The sequence below is a fragment of the Telmatherina bonti genome, assembly GCF_933228915.1.
Source record: "Telmatherina bonti genome assembly, chromosome: 14".
Lineage (NCBI taxonomy): Eukaryota > Metazoa > Chordata > Actinopteri > Atheriniformes > Telmatherinidae > Telmatherina > Telmatherina bonti.
The window spans coordinates 26,381,031-26,396,283 of NC_136612.1; the positions used below are offsets into that span (position 1 = coordinate 26,381,031).

At 38.4% G+C, this 15,253-nt stretch overlaps 1 protein-coding gene across 1 annotated transcript in view; it reads left to right on the top strand.

Annotated features, from left to right (window-relative positions):
* Window positions 1-407: 407 nt before the first annotated feature.
* The window catches only part of hs3st4 (heparan sulfate (glucosamine) 3-O-sulfotransferase 4), a gene marked incomplete at its 3' end in the record, with an annotated part of 78,918 nt that continues 64,072 nt past the window's right edge, over window positions 408-15,253 (top strand). The window contains exon 1 of the mRNA XM_079252340.1: window positions 408-1,033. Within this exon, the coding sequence (XP_079108466.1) occupies window positions 444-1,033 (590 nt within the window). The 5' untranslated portion in view covers window positions 408-443. The remainder of the gene's footprint in view (window positions 1,034-15,253) is intronic.

The window sequence follows — 15,253 nt, forward strand, 5'->3', positions numbered from 1 at the left end:
AATGAGAAGAAGCCCACTTTGAACACTCTGCCGTTCGTTTTCTGTTTTCTCATGCCCCTTCGTAAGATGCCAGGATTTCGTCTATCATACACTGTCCACTTCAAGCCAGGCTGCTCATTTGGGAAGACGCCAGACCTCCAGTGTCTCAAATCTGCAAGTTCTGTCCAATAAATTATGACATTGTCTGTCAGCCTTGGAATAAGAAATCAATACTCACGAAAAGGGACGCGATAGTCTTCCGGAATTTTAACGATCTGTTTCCCCACCGCTGTCCTTATAAATATGCGATTTGGTTGGATTAGGATGGTTTGGTCCAGCTTGACGCTTTTTTAGCTGGAGCAGCGCTGATAGTGACTGATTATTGCTGTTGATTTTGTGTCCATGCAAGACTCGGGGTGGAAACATGTCTGGCCACTTCTTTGAGAGGATCACTGCTGTCAGAGATGGCATTTTGGTCCAGCACTTCGGTTTTCACCTCTAAAGTGCCCCGGAAAATCTTATTCATGTTCACCCTCTCCCTCTCTGTCACCTACTTGTTCTATAGCTTGATGAGCTGCTACAACTCTCTGCAGTTCCCCTTGCAAGAAAACTATGTGTACCAAGGGAGGCTGGTGACGGAGGAGACAACTTTTGTGACATTGAGGGAGAAACTTTACTCCACTTCGCAGGGTTTTACTGAATTTACAGAAAGAACAACGTCGGTTTCCACCGTGAAGGAGCATGCTGAGGCCGAACAAAGGACAGTGGAGTGGATTAAGACTCAGGCGTCTCCAACTAAATCGGCGGCAGCGCGTCACACCACCGCGCAGGAGAGGGAGCACCAGGAATTCAGCACCACGGACAGCGAACTCAGCGTGAACTGCACCTCGGATTATGGAGAGAAGAAACTCCCGCAAGCCATTATCATCGGGGTGAAGAAAGGGGGGACCCGAGCCCTGCTGGAGGCTCTCAGGGTGCACCCGGACGTCAGAGCTGTTGGGAATGAGCCACATTTCTTTGATAGGAACTACGAGAAAGGGCTGGACTGGTACAGGTACGTTTCAGCCCAAACATTTGTTTTAAAGATGATATTCAGGTTTTAATGGCTGTGGCCAGAAATCCAGAGCGATTTGAAGGGATTTTAGGAGTTTCAAAAGGAGAGTTTCAGCACGTGATTCACTGCTTCTGAGGGAAAAGAAGTCACTTGTGTGATTTACTAAATGAGTTATAAAAATGGCTGATGTGAAGTTCATTTTGGTTAATGCAAACTCTTCTTCCTCATACTTCCAGTTCTTACACTAAAATAACAATCTAGTCCAGACCAAATGCATTTTTTATTCCATAATAAGACTGTCTGCAAGGAAACTAAACATGTGGTAAAAAATAGCATAACGCAGACATTGTCATTGTCATGACATCACATTTTCAGAAACATGACGCAATCTTGGTTTGGTGACTTGCACTAGATGGTTTTGTCATTTAATAATTTGTCTTGTGGAAGAGTACAAAGTTTTTAAATCTCTTTTCATGTGGAGAGGTGCACAGCATGTAAGGTCTTCCTACCATGCTAGAAGAAGAAATTTTGTTCAGACAGAAGAAAAAAAATCTTCAGAAAAACAGCTTTAATAATTCTTTAGACACGTTAAACATGGAAGCACAAACACACACAGATGCGTAGCATGTGCAGTTTAGGGTTTCATAAGGCTTATTTTACCTCCCCTCCCAAGTTTTCCCTTTATATCAGTGTCATAAAAAAAAGTCACTAGGGAGTTACATTATAATCTGTTTTTATCCAATCATTAAATATTCATTTATATTTATTATGTTTTATTCTCAGATTGTTCTTTTTTGACACCGACACCAGAAACTGCAAAATTATATATTTCATGTTTTTTTAGTCCTTGTTTTCATATGTGCTCACATTCTGCCACACACACACACACACACACACACACACACACACACACACACACACACACACACACACACACACACATACAAATGCACAGTCATGGTCGCGCACTAAAAGAAGGACAGACCTTTTCTTAGACATATACATTTTCAAGTAAAGTGTGTTTTGCTGTAGGTCTTAATAATTACTAAAACATGTGCCAAGCTTTATCTGATATACAGATCAGAGTGAAACACCGGGGCTGTTACGCAGAGCATCAGAGATGGCGTCCATGTTAACTGTGTTTTATCTTTTTTAAAGCGAGTCTCTCCTTCCTGTTGAGCATTCAGCGGGTGATTTACTTGAGCAATGCATCATCCAAAGTGTTCCATATGTGCTGGATTTCTTTAAATGTTGTTTTGCCTCAGCTGTGCAGCTGGTTCTCCAGTCTGAGTGAATTGATTACGCCACCTTTCATGTGTGTGGTTGTTGACATTCACTTTGACTCCAGCTTTATTAGCCGGAGAAGAACCTGCTCATTACTAATGTGTTTATAGGAGGAAAAAAAAAATCAATTTGAGGCCCCATTCACGGTCAGTTGGTCATGGCTCAGTTAGGTGTTGTTCTCACATAATAATGTTAAACCAGGGGACTTTTCTAATGGAGTCAATGAGCTGATGAGAACGACGCTGACTCAAAGTCCCTTCTGTTCTCTCGTTTTTAGAAGCGAGTCTGTGATGCCAGTGTTTGGGTTGTGAAACATCTGCTTTCATTTTGCTGGATAGACACGGGAGCTTTCGGCTGTTCATTTAGCCTGTGCTAATGCAAGCTGTTTCATTATGCTTACGGTTAAAGGCTCATTAGACAAGAGGATGACATGCTTACATAAATAATAATAAATGGGCTTGTGTGTTTAAATGCCCCTGAGCGAAGTATTTTCTGAAAGAAAATTCATTATACGTCTGACATTGTCACTTTGAGAGCATCCACCCCAGAATGGCACTTTTCAGAAGGAGAACAAGCAGACGAGCTACACTTTACAACAGTCGAAGTGGGAGATTAAGTGGCTTAAATCAGTCAAGCAACTGTTCTACACTAATACACAAATTAGTTCAGGTAAAGTTTGTTTCCGAAACATCCATTGCAGAACATTTTTCTCCTCTGTTGGTAATGCTCCGGCTAATGTGAATTTAATGGAAGCAAAATTATGATCACTTACAGATGTTTGAATGAGACCGCTGATCTCATAAAACATGATTCATGAATTAGGGGCCATCTCAGAAACACCTGTTCTATTTCTTGATGGATATGATGGGAAAGCAACTGGGACTCCAACCCAAAGACACCCTGCACATGTGGCTGCATGGGATGTTTTAGAGAGAACTCTAAATGTGACTTGATTATATTTGTTTATCTGAATCCAGGGGCATGAAGTACTTCAGCTGGAAGTGCAGGAAGCAACACTCCAGTGTAGTTTTTTTTTTTAAAAAATCTAAATGATGAATAAATGAACATGATTGAGCTTCACAGTAATTGGTGAAAACATTCATTTCAATACTCGGACAGCCTACTTGTGACATGACATTGACTGTTAATCAGATCAGGTATGATAAATATGTAAAAGGGAACCAAATATTTAAAATTTCACTTTTATCAACAGAATGTGGTTGCTAGTGCGTCTTTAACCTGGCTTTTGTCAGTCTGTCATCCTGTCTACTGTAGCCAATCGTCCTGCTTCAACTATTGTGCAAAGTAGTTGATGATTCAGCCTGATTAACAGACTAATGGATAAAAACCTAACCAGCTGACATTTCCAGTCCCTACAGAAGGCCTTCTGACTTCTTATCAAACAAATAAAGACTCTATGAAGCCCTGTCAAACTAAGAGGAGATTTGCCACTGAATGTTACCTTTCAGTGAGGGAGATGTTTAGCCCTTACAGAGATTCACGTCGCTTTAAGTAATGGTTGAAACAGGGCAACTATATCTTTAAATAAGTCATTTTTGCACGTTTTGCCTCACGTAAAGGCATGAATTTCAGTGTAGATTTGTATACCACACATTTACAATAATAGTCATACATGAGGTCCAAACGTGGAGCAGGATGAGCTGCTGCAGATGGTCCAGACTGATGACCAGTGCTGTGCTCTTGTGTTTTGCTATCTTAGATTAGTTTCTTAAATGTGTTTGAAGTTATGTCAAACAAATCATTTTCAAAGTAGTGCTGTCAGCACCCACAGCAAGCTTTCAGTAGCCAATCAGCTCTTCTCAAATTGCTGTGTTTTCATAATGAAGAGGATGCTTCACTGCTGCAGAATTGAACTAATTTTTCCATTGAGTTTGTCTTAATATAGGAAATATTAGATGCATGAGAGTCAGTAATGTACTTTTGAACTTTAGTTCTCCACTCCATGCTGTTTATACTTTAGCAGACACATAATGTGACTCATAAATTGTGCTGAAGAATGTAATTGATTATCAGTCATACATGAAGATTTGCTCCTGCTGTGGGTGAAGATTTGTTGCAGGAATTTGCACTACTTAGACCAGCTTAATGGGGACCTATTAGCGAGGTTGGCTGTTTGACATTTTGCTAAAGTGACAGAAATACTAAACAATGGTGTTTACATAAATGTTAATAGGGTTTTTAGGGAGCGCTTGCTGGAGAAGGAAACTTTAAGCTAATGACAGAAAAAGAAGACAGGAAATGATCCCTTTTGTTTGCTAGAAAAGAAAAATAATTTCAGATTTTTTTTTTTTTTTTTTTGCTCAAAGTATCTGTTAGTGGCAATATTAGCTTTCCACATTGTCAGAAAAGACACTCCGACCGAGAGATGCAGGATAGTACATTTTAGATTAATTCCAGATGAAAAGCACATGCAGCCATGATCAAATAATACACCAGAAGACATTAGAGCTCTCATCTATCTGGGCTCAAGTCGACTCGGTACTGGACACTCAGCAGAGTGCGAGTAGTTTTATTAACATTTTTTTTAAAGGGCTTATGAATGGCTTTCTGCATACCGAGAGAAAAATATACGATGTGGAAAAATATACGATGTAATAAACAGTAATAATAATGTTAAAGCCTGAGTGTGCTTTGTTAACAAATTAATTGAAACCCAAGTAAATATTTATATGCTGATATTTTAACTTTAAAACTGTTTGGTGTTGAAATAAGATTGTCTTAAAAAAAATTGTTTGAGAGATGATGTATGTTTAATCTCCCAATCCTCGTGACAGTAAGATGATGTGAAGGTGCAAAGGACTCTTGAGCTTCTTTAAAGGAGGATATCTAACACAGACTTTACTGAAAATCTGCTCATATTGTTTTTAATTATATTAATATCAGTAATGTTAACACTGAAGCTTCTGCAGAGTACAATCTCCCACATCAACTTCATAAATAGCTAAAATAAAACACACATTTACTGCAGATACATCAATAAAAGTCCCTCCTTTTAATCTGAGTGTACGAACAATTCAGTTCACAGTTCTACACTCTTACCCGTTCCCACGATAACCTCTCCAAAAGCTGTAAATTATCCTTCACTCATAAAGTTCTGCAGTATAAGACTTAACAGGTTATAAAAATCGATTTATGAACTGAACTTCATCAAACAGCCTCCACTATGAGTGCCTCAATGCTGCGTGGTAACAGCAGCCAGAAGGAAATACAGCACTGTGGGCGGGAGTATACTGTTAAGCTCTGCACAGGAAACTACAGAATAACTTGTAAAACCACCGTACTGGTCAGGATGTGGCAACACAGAAAATCTTTTTTAAGACTTTGTAAAATTTGGATTTAGTAGTCCGACTCATGTTATGTATAACACCTGGATGTTCGTGGATGAATATATGCATGAACACATCAGCGCCTCAGCAAATGTCTGTGCTCACTTTTCGTGTCTCAGTTTAATGTTGTGTAAAAATATTTGAGCAGAAGATGAATTGTCAACCTGCTGAGCAGTGCCGATGTTTTACCGAGGTTTGTAAGCCTTAATATCTTTGTGTTATTAAAATGACACTTAACCCCTTTCCAATAAAAGGCAGGAGAATGTGGCCATAAATCTCTGGGAGAGATGTTCGAACCCCCTTCAGCGCTGTCTGCAACGGCATTTATCCTCATGATGATTGCTTACAGCAAACACCGGTTTTCTTCTGGCAAATTCTCAAACTATACTTTGGTTGTTTTTCTTGCTCTTTGTCTCAACAATCTTTTCTTTCTGAGCTAAGCTGGCCTTCACAAAAGGATGTCAAAATATGAGTCTTTCCTTTTACAAGGATTTTTAAGCTTGTGGGAGTTCTAATGTTTTCTAATCAGTAGATGTTTCACCGTTAAAAACTTCTAACTCCACCAAGGCCATACATTGTGAGGGGGGATTCATTCTTTGGTTTAAATGATCAAATGACATCCTTTCTTTATGCTTAACCCTATGAGCCAAACGTATCATATTTGATACACAAAGATTCTGAGACGTTTTAGATCACTTTCTGGTAAAAACTTTGCTTAAAATCCTCTTGAACCCATCTGATCCTTGTCTTCTGCCCCCTAATAGATTCCAGGAAGGCAGAAGATTACTCTAAAAATTTGGACATATCACGTGTGGAAAAAAAATGGTTAAGTTCTTTGTTGCATTTTTTAAGAGGCCAAGGAAAAAGCTCATATAAAAAAAAACAACAAAAACAAACATTTTTTACTATTTTTTAATGGTTGGGCTTTTAAAAGAAAGTCATATCTTCTTTTAGAAATATCAGTGTGTTTATGGAGGCGATGTCGGTGTATCATGACTGATGTAGACTTTGTGGGAACAGTGTGTTTCAGCACAGAGTTAAGTGTACCTGTGACCTTCGGCCATAAGGCAGGACTTGGTGACAGGAGGTGTTAAATAGAGATGTGGATTCATGGTCAAGCCCAACACCAAAACACCTAAATCCAGTGTTTATCCCTCGTTTAGCCCGTCTTTCCTTCTCTCAGCCGCTCCATGGGGCAGCTTAGCCCCTGACTCCTGCCACTGACTGGAAGCCCACAACTCCACTTAGTGGGGAGATGGGAAAGAGCAAGGTGGGCCAGATCCCTGAGCAGGAAGGATGCCATCCCTTCCAGCTGGGCCTGTGTGCTGCTGCAGCACCTCCCCGCCCTGCGTCTTCCCAACATGGTAGAATCTGCTTACGCCTGATAAGACAGCGCCAAGACTCACGAGGACGCACCTCTGAGTACTCTGTTGCCAGTACTGCAGTTGTGGAATTAAACTTTTTAATTAGCAGCAAAGCTCTGTGTTGTCAAGAGAATGGACCACTCACTCAGGTCTTTCTCATTGCTTACCTTCTTTTGCACTTGATTTACCTACCGAACATCACAGAGCAGCGAGATTTAAGTTACCACAGAGGTAATCATGGTTATGTTTTGCTCAAGAATCCTCACAAATTTAGCATAACACACAAAGACTTTATGATTTATACAGACATACAGGGTGGCCTGTTTCTCTGCTCAAGGACAAACACAACATATACACTAATGTATCCAACTGTAGGTTTGCCGCAGTGTAGTCTTGTGCTGATTATGTTTGCTTAGCAATGTTATGTGCTTTCAGAAGAATTATCAAAAATGAAGGTGGGTGCCAAGTGAAATTATTCAATTTCAATCACTAGAAACTGGAAAAAACATTCAGATATTTTATGATCAGTTCAATTTGAGTTGTTAATTTGGATTATATTAATATGGACATCATCAAACATGCACTGCATGCAGTTGTTTTTTTTTATAGCATTACATCTGGTTTCTTATGATGTAACTGGAAATCTGAGCGGATTGATGAATTCATGTAAAAGCAGGTATAATTGGACAGAATATCAATTCTTAAATTGATTTTTTTTTTTACACCTATATTTTATTCTTTGCTTTTGAGCTTTGGTGTTCATCTTGTAGGTACACATCTTCGTTTTGTCTATTCATGTTTACACATCCGCAGCACTTTTTAACATTGAGGTAAGACCGTGACATTCGTTAGATCTTCAAATATTCAAGTCAAGTTAAATATTTGAATCTCAAAGAATTACTTTGTCATGATGAACATGTCCATTTGTGTGATTTTATAAAAATGGACCAACTGCATTAGTCTGAATAAAATAAGGCATCTGAAATTTAAGTAGAACAGATGCACTCAGATAATGTGTTGGTACACTGACATATCCCTTGTCATCATAATCTTTGGTGGCATTAGAAGAGGTCCATACACAATAGAAGAAGTTGGAAATAATGGAAGATAAACCAGAAATAATAGAAAATTAACTAATTTGTAAATAAATAAATAAACTAATTAAAAAATTAAATAATTTACCCTCTGATGCAAGAATTATCACAAATCAGTGCCGCATCTTTTTACATGCAATCTTTTACTTCTACAGCCATGCACAGTAACACTTTCTTTATTACCGTTTGACTTTTTATTAATTTATTTTATATATTCTATAGAAATATTCACAAAATAATATGATTTTATATTTATATAACATATCATATCAACGTATCATTTTCTTGTCCAGTTTGTCACTGAGGTACAGTCAGTAATTGCATGTATGTATATGTGAACATTTATACTAATTTAATTTATTTTTCAGTGAGTAGTGGAGTGTTGGGTGACTTTACTAAAATCTACTGAACTGACAAAATAGCAAATATACCATCATCACTGATGTATATGCTGGAAAATAGGCATCCACTGCAGTGGACACGATGCATCAGAGGATTACGTGTACAGCTTGAAACCAGATATATCACTATAAACTATAACACTGTATATTTCACTACTTGACATTCTGCTACTTTAGTGTTTGCTAAACTGCTTGTGAAAAGTTTGGTCTGTGTCATAAAAAGTCAACTGGAGAAAAAGGAAAACTAACACCCTGCAGAAAGTGGACAAGCCATCAGCTACTGTTAAAACAGACATATTTAATGAATGAATTCCCAAACGGCTGTGCTAAGACACCAGCAGTAATCTGGTTGATTTGCCTAACAACGCTACACCCATGGATCAGCCATTAGATTCTCTCTTCCAGTTGAGGTAGAGGAAATATAAAAATTCTAACACTCATTATCAGCTATGCTACTAAGCAGCGACATCTGACTGTTATATGAAATGATAACGACTCCATTGCACCGTTAAGGGGAATATTGTCACTTTCTGTGGCACAGACGCATCATTTTAACTAATGATGTGTGTGTATGAAATGAGTAAAACCTATTGATTCTGTGTTGTGTATTGCAGGCATACATTTACCCGATCCTGTGTCTACAGGTTTTTGCTCTTTACATGTATTTCTACAAGGCCGCAACTTAGACTTAAATTACAAGGTGTGATGTCTGTATCAAGGAAGGAATAGTTGAGTTAATGTCATCGTTTCTCCCCGCATTCATATTTTACCTCATTACAAAGCATAATACATTGTTGAGGCGGCAAAATCACTCCCTGCTAAACACATTTGCTGTGAAGTTGCAAATTTATGCACAACGTACAAATATTACATTTTGCATTCTTTAAACCTCAGGTGAAACCTCTAAATTTCAACAAGTACAGCAACAAAGCTGCAACTATTTCAGTTTTGCTAATTAGAACAACTATTTCAACCAGGCTGCTTTCCACAATTCCCATTTTCTGCAGGGAATATCCCGGTATGGAGGATCAACTCAGACTGCTGAATACAGCGCCAAACCTCCTTTCAGGAGGGTTTGTCTTTCACTGCAGGCTTGTTTTGGGTGAATAGAGGCTCCTTTCATTCCAGGATTACAGATTGGTTAGATTTTATTCTAGCGATCATTGGAAGAAGTAATAATGCTTCCTCCTTTTTGGATGTGGAGGAAAAAAAAAATACCTCCGGAACAATTAAAAGGTATAGCCAATTTCACCCTGCCTTTGGAAATCATGTACATTTTCCTCCCCTCTCTCACACACGTTTATCTTTTTTCTTTTACCCTGCTGGATCTACACTTCAGTGCTTTCAAGTGGAGGTTTATTTTACTATGGTTTGAATTAATCTCCCCTCCCTACTTTCCATTGCGATGAAGTTGCCGTGGGTTGTGCTTCAACATCAAGTCTCGTATCTTTTCTTTTGTGTCTATCAAAATTGGTAGATAGAATTCAGAGCAGCCTCCTCCTCTGCTGCTGCTGGGATAGCAGGAAGGACTCGGGCTTCTCTTTTTTTGTTCCACAACATGGACAGATTGTCTGAAAATGAAAGACACAGCTTCATCTGTTAAATTATTTATCTTGGACCCAAAATAAAGTAAAAGCTGAAGTCATTTTATGCTCACAGGGATTCATTCCTCCCAAAAGATTATTTGAATGCAACAGAGTTGAAGTGACGTGCTTCTAGTCTGCGGGAACAATGATGCTGTTCAGCAAGAAGGATGGTTTACAGACGTCTTTAAATCTCTGCAAATAAGACTACCTTGGGACAAATACGCATGTCAATCATACTTGTCAGGATTCCAATTTCCTTTCCACATCTCCTGCAGCAGTACTGCTGCTTGTGCTCCTTATTGGCTGGGAGGGATGTGGTCTCATGACACAAGCTGATGCATTTGTTCAGTCAAAGGGAAAACCCTGACAGGAATGGTCATGGAGCCAAGATGCTGGGACCTCTGGGAGTATGTTTCAAATGTGTTTCCTGGAGTTGATAGGTGCTTCTGTAGAATGGTATGCTGAAGAATGGTGGAATGAAAATGATGGTGTCTCCCTCTGGTGCACGAAGCATTATCACCTAAGTATGATGCGGCGGCTTGTGTGCATACAGAGCTTTTTTCTCTTATCAGAACAAAAAGCTGAGACATTTCGTTACAGTACATTTTCTTCTTGGGCTCCTAAATATTGTGTCCATTTCTGACATTTTCCAGGCCTGTAAATTTTTTCACAAGTTATTCTTTTGTCGATAATTTGATGAAAATGAAAAGTCAGGGAAATGAACAGAGGTGGTCTTTGGACCTGAATGCATCTAATTTCCCTCATAACGTCTATAGTTCAGCAAAAATCTGACAAACCTAATTCAATTATGGATGTGCAATGTGCTGAGACTCCGGAGGTGTGAGTTAATTCCTCTGTTTACACCCCTGAGTCACTGTCGCAAACAAAGGCAAACACATTCGCTGGCTTCCAGGATCTCTGGTGCCTTGATTGTCCCACAGTCTTTGAAGTTCCTCATCGCTTTATGTTGTTTACTCATTCATGCTCTTTCTCCTAAATCACCATGGGGTATTCTGTATAATTTTAGCACAGTGTGAAACATTGTAAGAGCTGAGTATTAGATGTGTAACATGCAATCAATGCTCATATTACATACAACAGACACGCTGCAGCTCTGGGCCTATTTTGAAGAGAAAATCTTCCTAATGCATTTCAGATTTTACAATTCTGCAGTGAAACATTGCTGGCGCTGTTGCCACCAACACTCTCAGTGCGACTGGTAAGTTGGAAGTCATTAACACGAGCTGTGGCATTTGCCAAACTCTCCTGTGACTTGGATTAAGCCAATGAAATGCAAAAGGGTGCTTTTAGGGATTATGCTAATTGCTAATTGCTGTATCAGAAGGTGATTGTTTTTCTCGAGTAATTTGGATTATTGGCATTAGAGGTTTAGAAGAAAGTTGACGTGTTCTGCCTCTCTGATGGGGTTGTTACCTGCTCTCAACCCAGAAGCCAGTTCTTCCTTATGCGACATTTAACTTGCTTGTTACATTGTTTGTGAGCATTATAGATAGTTGACAACAAAAACCGCGCACAATAAGATCAGTTGTGAATTCTAGATGAGATTAGACGCAAAAAGCTGCGCTCATCCAGCAGCATCAGTGATTCCCAAGGGCCACTGTGAAGGAATCATTATGACTTTCATTACTTCTATATCAAGCTGCTGGATAGTCATGCATCTGCTATGTTTACCACAGAAAGTCTTCGGTAATATTTCCACAGACTTGGACTCTCAATATTGCATTTATATAATATATATATATATATATATATATATATATATATATATATATATATATATATATATATATATATATATATATATATATATATATATTGTTATTTTAATAAAAAAGGGCTCTGTGCGTTGGAGCAATAGAAGGCCTTATTTAACCTTTTCACCAACAGATTCACTTTCCAGAAACACAAATCCTGAATCTAATGGGTGTTAAGAAACACAGCTCTGTTTAACTTTGAACTTTCTTTAAATGATCAATTGAAGACTGTTTGGAAGTCTCTTTAGACTTTACATTAGTACCAAATTCTGAATTATTTGTCAATGTTTATCTCTGAGCAGTAAATGATAATTACTGGTACATTGGTCTCTCATTGTTGTTTAAAACTAACAAAAGAGGTTTGACAGTGTCTACTGCGACAGCTTTGTGTGCTTGTTATCCATCCGAACCACATCCTGCAATGACACAGATGCCAGAAATGTGTCATGTCATTCATTCAAAACAAATCATAGTTTGTAAACATAATTGCTATGGTAACTGTTAAACCAGCTCAGTCTGATGGGGTAAGTAATTTAGCTATATGGGAAATTTAAAACAGTAGAATTCTAGATGACAAACCTTCTGCTGTAAAGATGGATGATTGTGTTCTCTTCTTTTTCCAAATTTCCTTCTAACTTATTAGATCTCTACCTTGATATTGCTGCACATTTCTCAAACTTTCAGTTTTTTTTTTTTTTTTTTTTTTTTTTTTATTGTCTTGTGAGACACAGTTAGCACAGATAACTATGGATTTCATCTCTTGTTCACATGTTAATTTGTTGCTATGAATTCTACATACAGTCTTCTGAATGGATCACCTCGTCTCTTTAGTAAAGCTACCTGAAGAGAGTATATCACATTTAAACCTAAATTAATTCCCATCATAGGGATATAGCTATGGTAAAACTACAATTAATTAGCTAAATAATGTTTTACCAAACTAAATAAGTCTAAATTAGACAATTTATAACATTTAAACGCATTTGTTTTCTTGCAGAAAATATTTAAAACAAAAAACTTCTAACATACTTACAGAAGCAATTTATTTTGATTCCTTCTTTTCAGAACTCTAAAAAATGAAAACAAAAAAACAAACAAACTAGAAAATAACATTTACAGCTATATTTATTTTAAAAAATATACAAAATCTAACCATCTGTATAGCCTAAGTACTTTTAAACAGTTAAACATCAGTCAAAAAGGTTGGAATGTATTGATGGAGAGCATACACACAGAAATCAATAACGAGCAATAATATGAAGCCAATTATATTCATACTATCATAAGTATTTACACTATTTACTATGAGGTATTATTGACTTATTTACAATGAGGCTGATAGAAATAGTTCCAGCTCCTGGAGCAACCCGCACATGCTGCCTGTGTTAGAGGTTTTATTTTTATTACAGCCTCCCACTACCCCCACCACAATGGAGTTTCCTGCAACTTTGAATTATGCTCCACCTGCTGTGGTCCACCTTCTTCCACCTGCCTTGCTGTCCATTTCTCCTCCATAAACTCAACTCCAAGTTCTTCTAGCAGCTGCTGCAGAAACGTCCGCTGAGCTATTTGAGCGTCAGTGCACTTTTTGGAAATGATGATGGCATGTATTACAGTAAAGCCATATTTGTGCACCCAGCTTCACAGGATAGCCTACTTCCAGCCCACCTTATCCACAACCTCCAAACTAAAAATAGAACAAGAAAAATCATGTGTGGTTTAAAAAAAACAAAAAAACAAACAACAACAAAATGTATTAGCCTTCCAGAACTGTCCACTGTGGAAATTTTACATTTTGCTTAAAGTGGAACTATTATGTGCATTTCAGGCTAATTTATTTTTATTTCTGAGCCCAGAAGGGCTGGGATTGGGAATAAATTGCTTTATTTACTTCAGATTGACCCTCTCCGCAGGCTGTCAGATCAGCCTGTGGGCAAAACGAGTGGATTGAGACTCTTCCGCATTAAGCCCCGCCTCCCGCCAGATATAAGTTGCCACTCATTGGTCAGCTGCCACTGCACTACATCGGGAGCACGCACCGCACCTGCTTTCGCCGTTATTGTAACATCTCATAAACAGAAGGATTAGACTATTATAAACTCAATAAAAAAAACAAAATACAATGTCAACACATAGCATACAGCGCTACATGTTGGAACCTGAATCAGACCCTGAAAACAAAGTGGAAAACAGCAACCCACAGCAACAAACGCAGCAGGATGTCTCTCTTTGGTAAACTCACCAGCCATCGTTGGAAATAACTTTATCCGACGTTTTCCACCCGCCTGATGTATTTGTACATGCCCTTGTTAACCAGTAGAAGGTAACCAATCATCGAACCATATCCCCCGGGACGTTACAAGGATTTCCAAGAAGGAAAAACTCTCTAAAATGACGCATTTTTTATCGCCATGGAAACCGAACGGAGAGAGTGCTGGAACTCAAACTTAAACATGAGTTTAGGTGATAAAAAGCAGTGCTGTTCACATGTCTGATGAGGATTCAACACTGTAACACTGTAGAAAGCTCAGAAAACTCCAAATACCATAATAGGACCCCTTTAAGTTATTTCTCCCCTTTTTTTTTTTTAATGAAATACTTAAGCAAAATCTGTAACAACAAACATATTTTATCCTCTATGAATGAAAATTGCACTCATAAGCATCATATACAACGCCTGCATTTCACACTGACTGTGAGCAAATAAGTGGAAGCTAAAGGAAACATGGAGAAACTGACACACTGCAGCTCTGTGTTATGAGCCTGATTTGTGACACAAAGACCAGAAAAAGACAGTGACTGACAGAAACTTCCATCAGAAAAATATAATAACAATTTATTCTCATGTGATGGGGAACGACATGGGTGTGGTGCTGAGTTAGCAACAAGAGCTAATGATAATTGACATTAAGGATTTCTCAAGAGAAGTCTACCATCAGCTGTGAGGGTACAACAAAATGATACTACGGGATTGTTAAGGACCAAAAACAAAACTTAATACTAAAAGATCAGTTTGAAATGCATAATTCTTATCAGACTAATTTAGTTACAAACACTACATTTTAAAACTGGCTTACATCGTTTCCATGCGTGTAGAGCCAGATCCCTTAGCATTCTGTCTCCATTACTCTCTTACATACGTGTCCAAGCAGGCTGCTGCCAATATAAACATAGCAGTGGCTTCCCGGAGAGAACTACTATCAGCTACCAGTCCCACACAGTTCTGGCTTCTACATCCCAGTACTCCATCTAATCTCTTGGTATATAATCCTCTTGCCGAAAATGAACACCACACACCATTGTGTGTTTTTGTTACAGCTGTGTCAGTTAGGTCTTGTCGCTTCACCTGCACAAAAACTCACCCAAGCA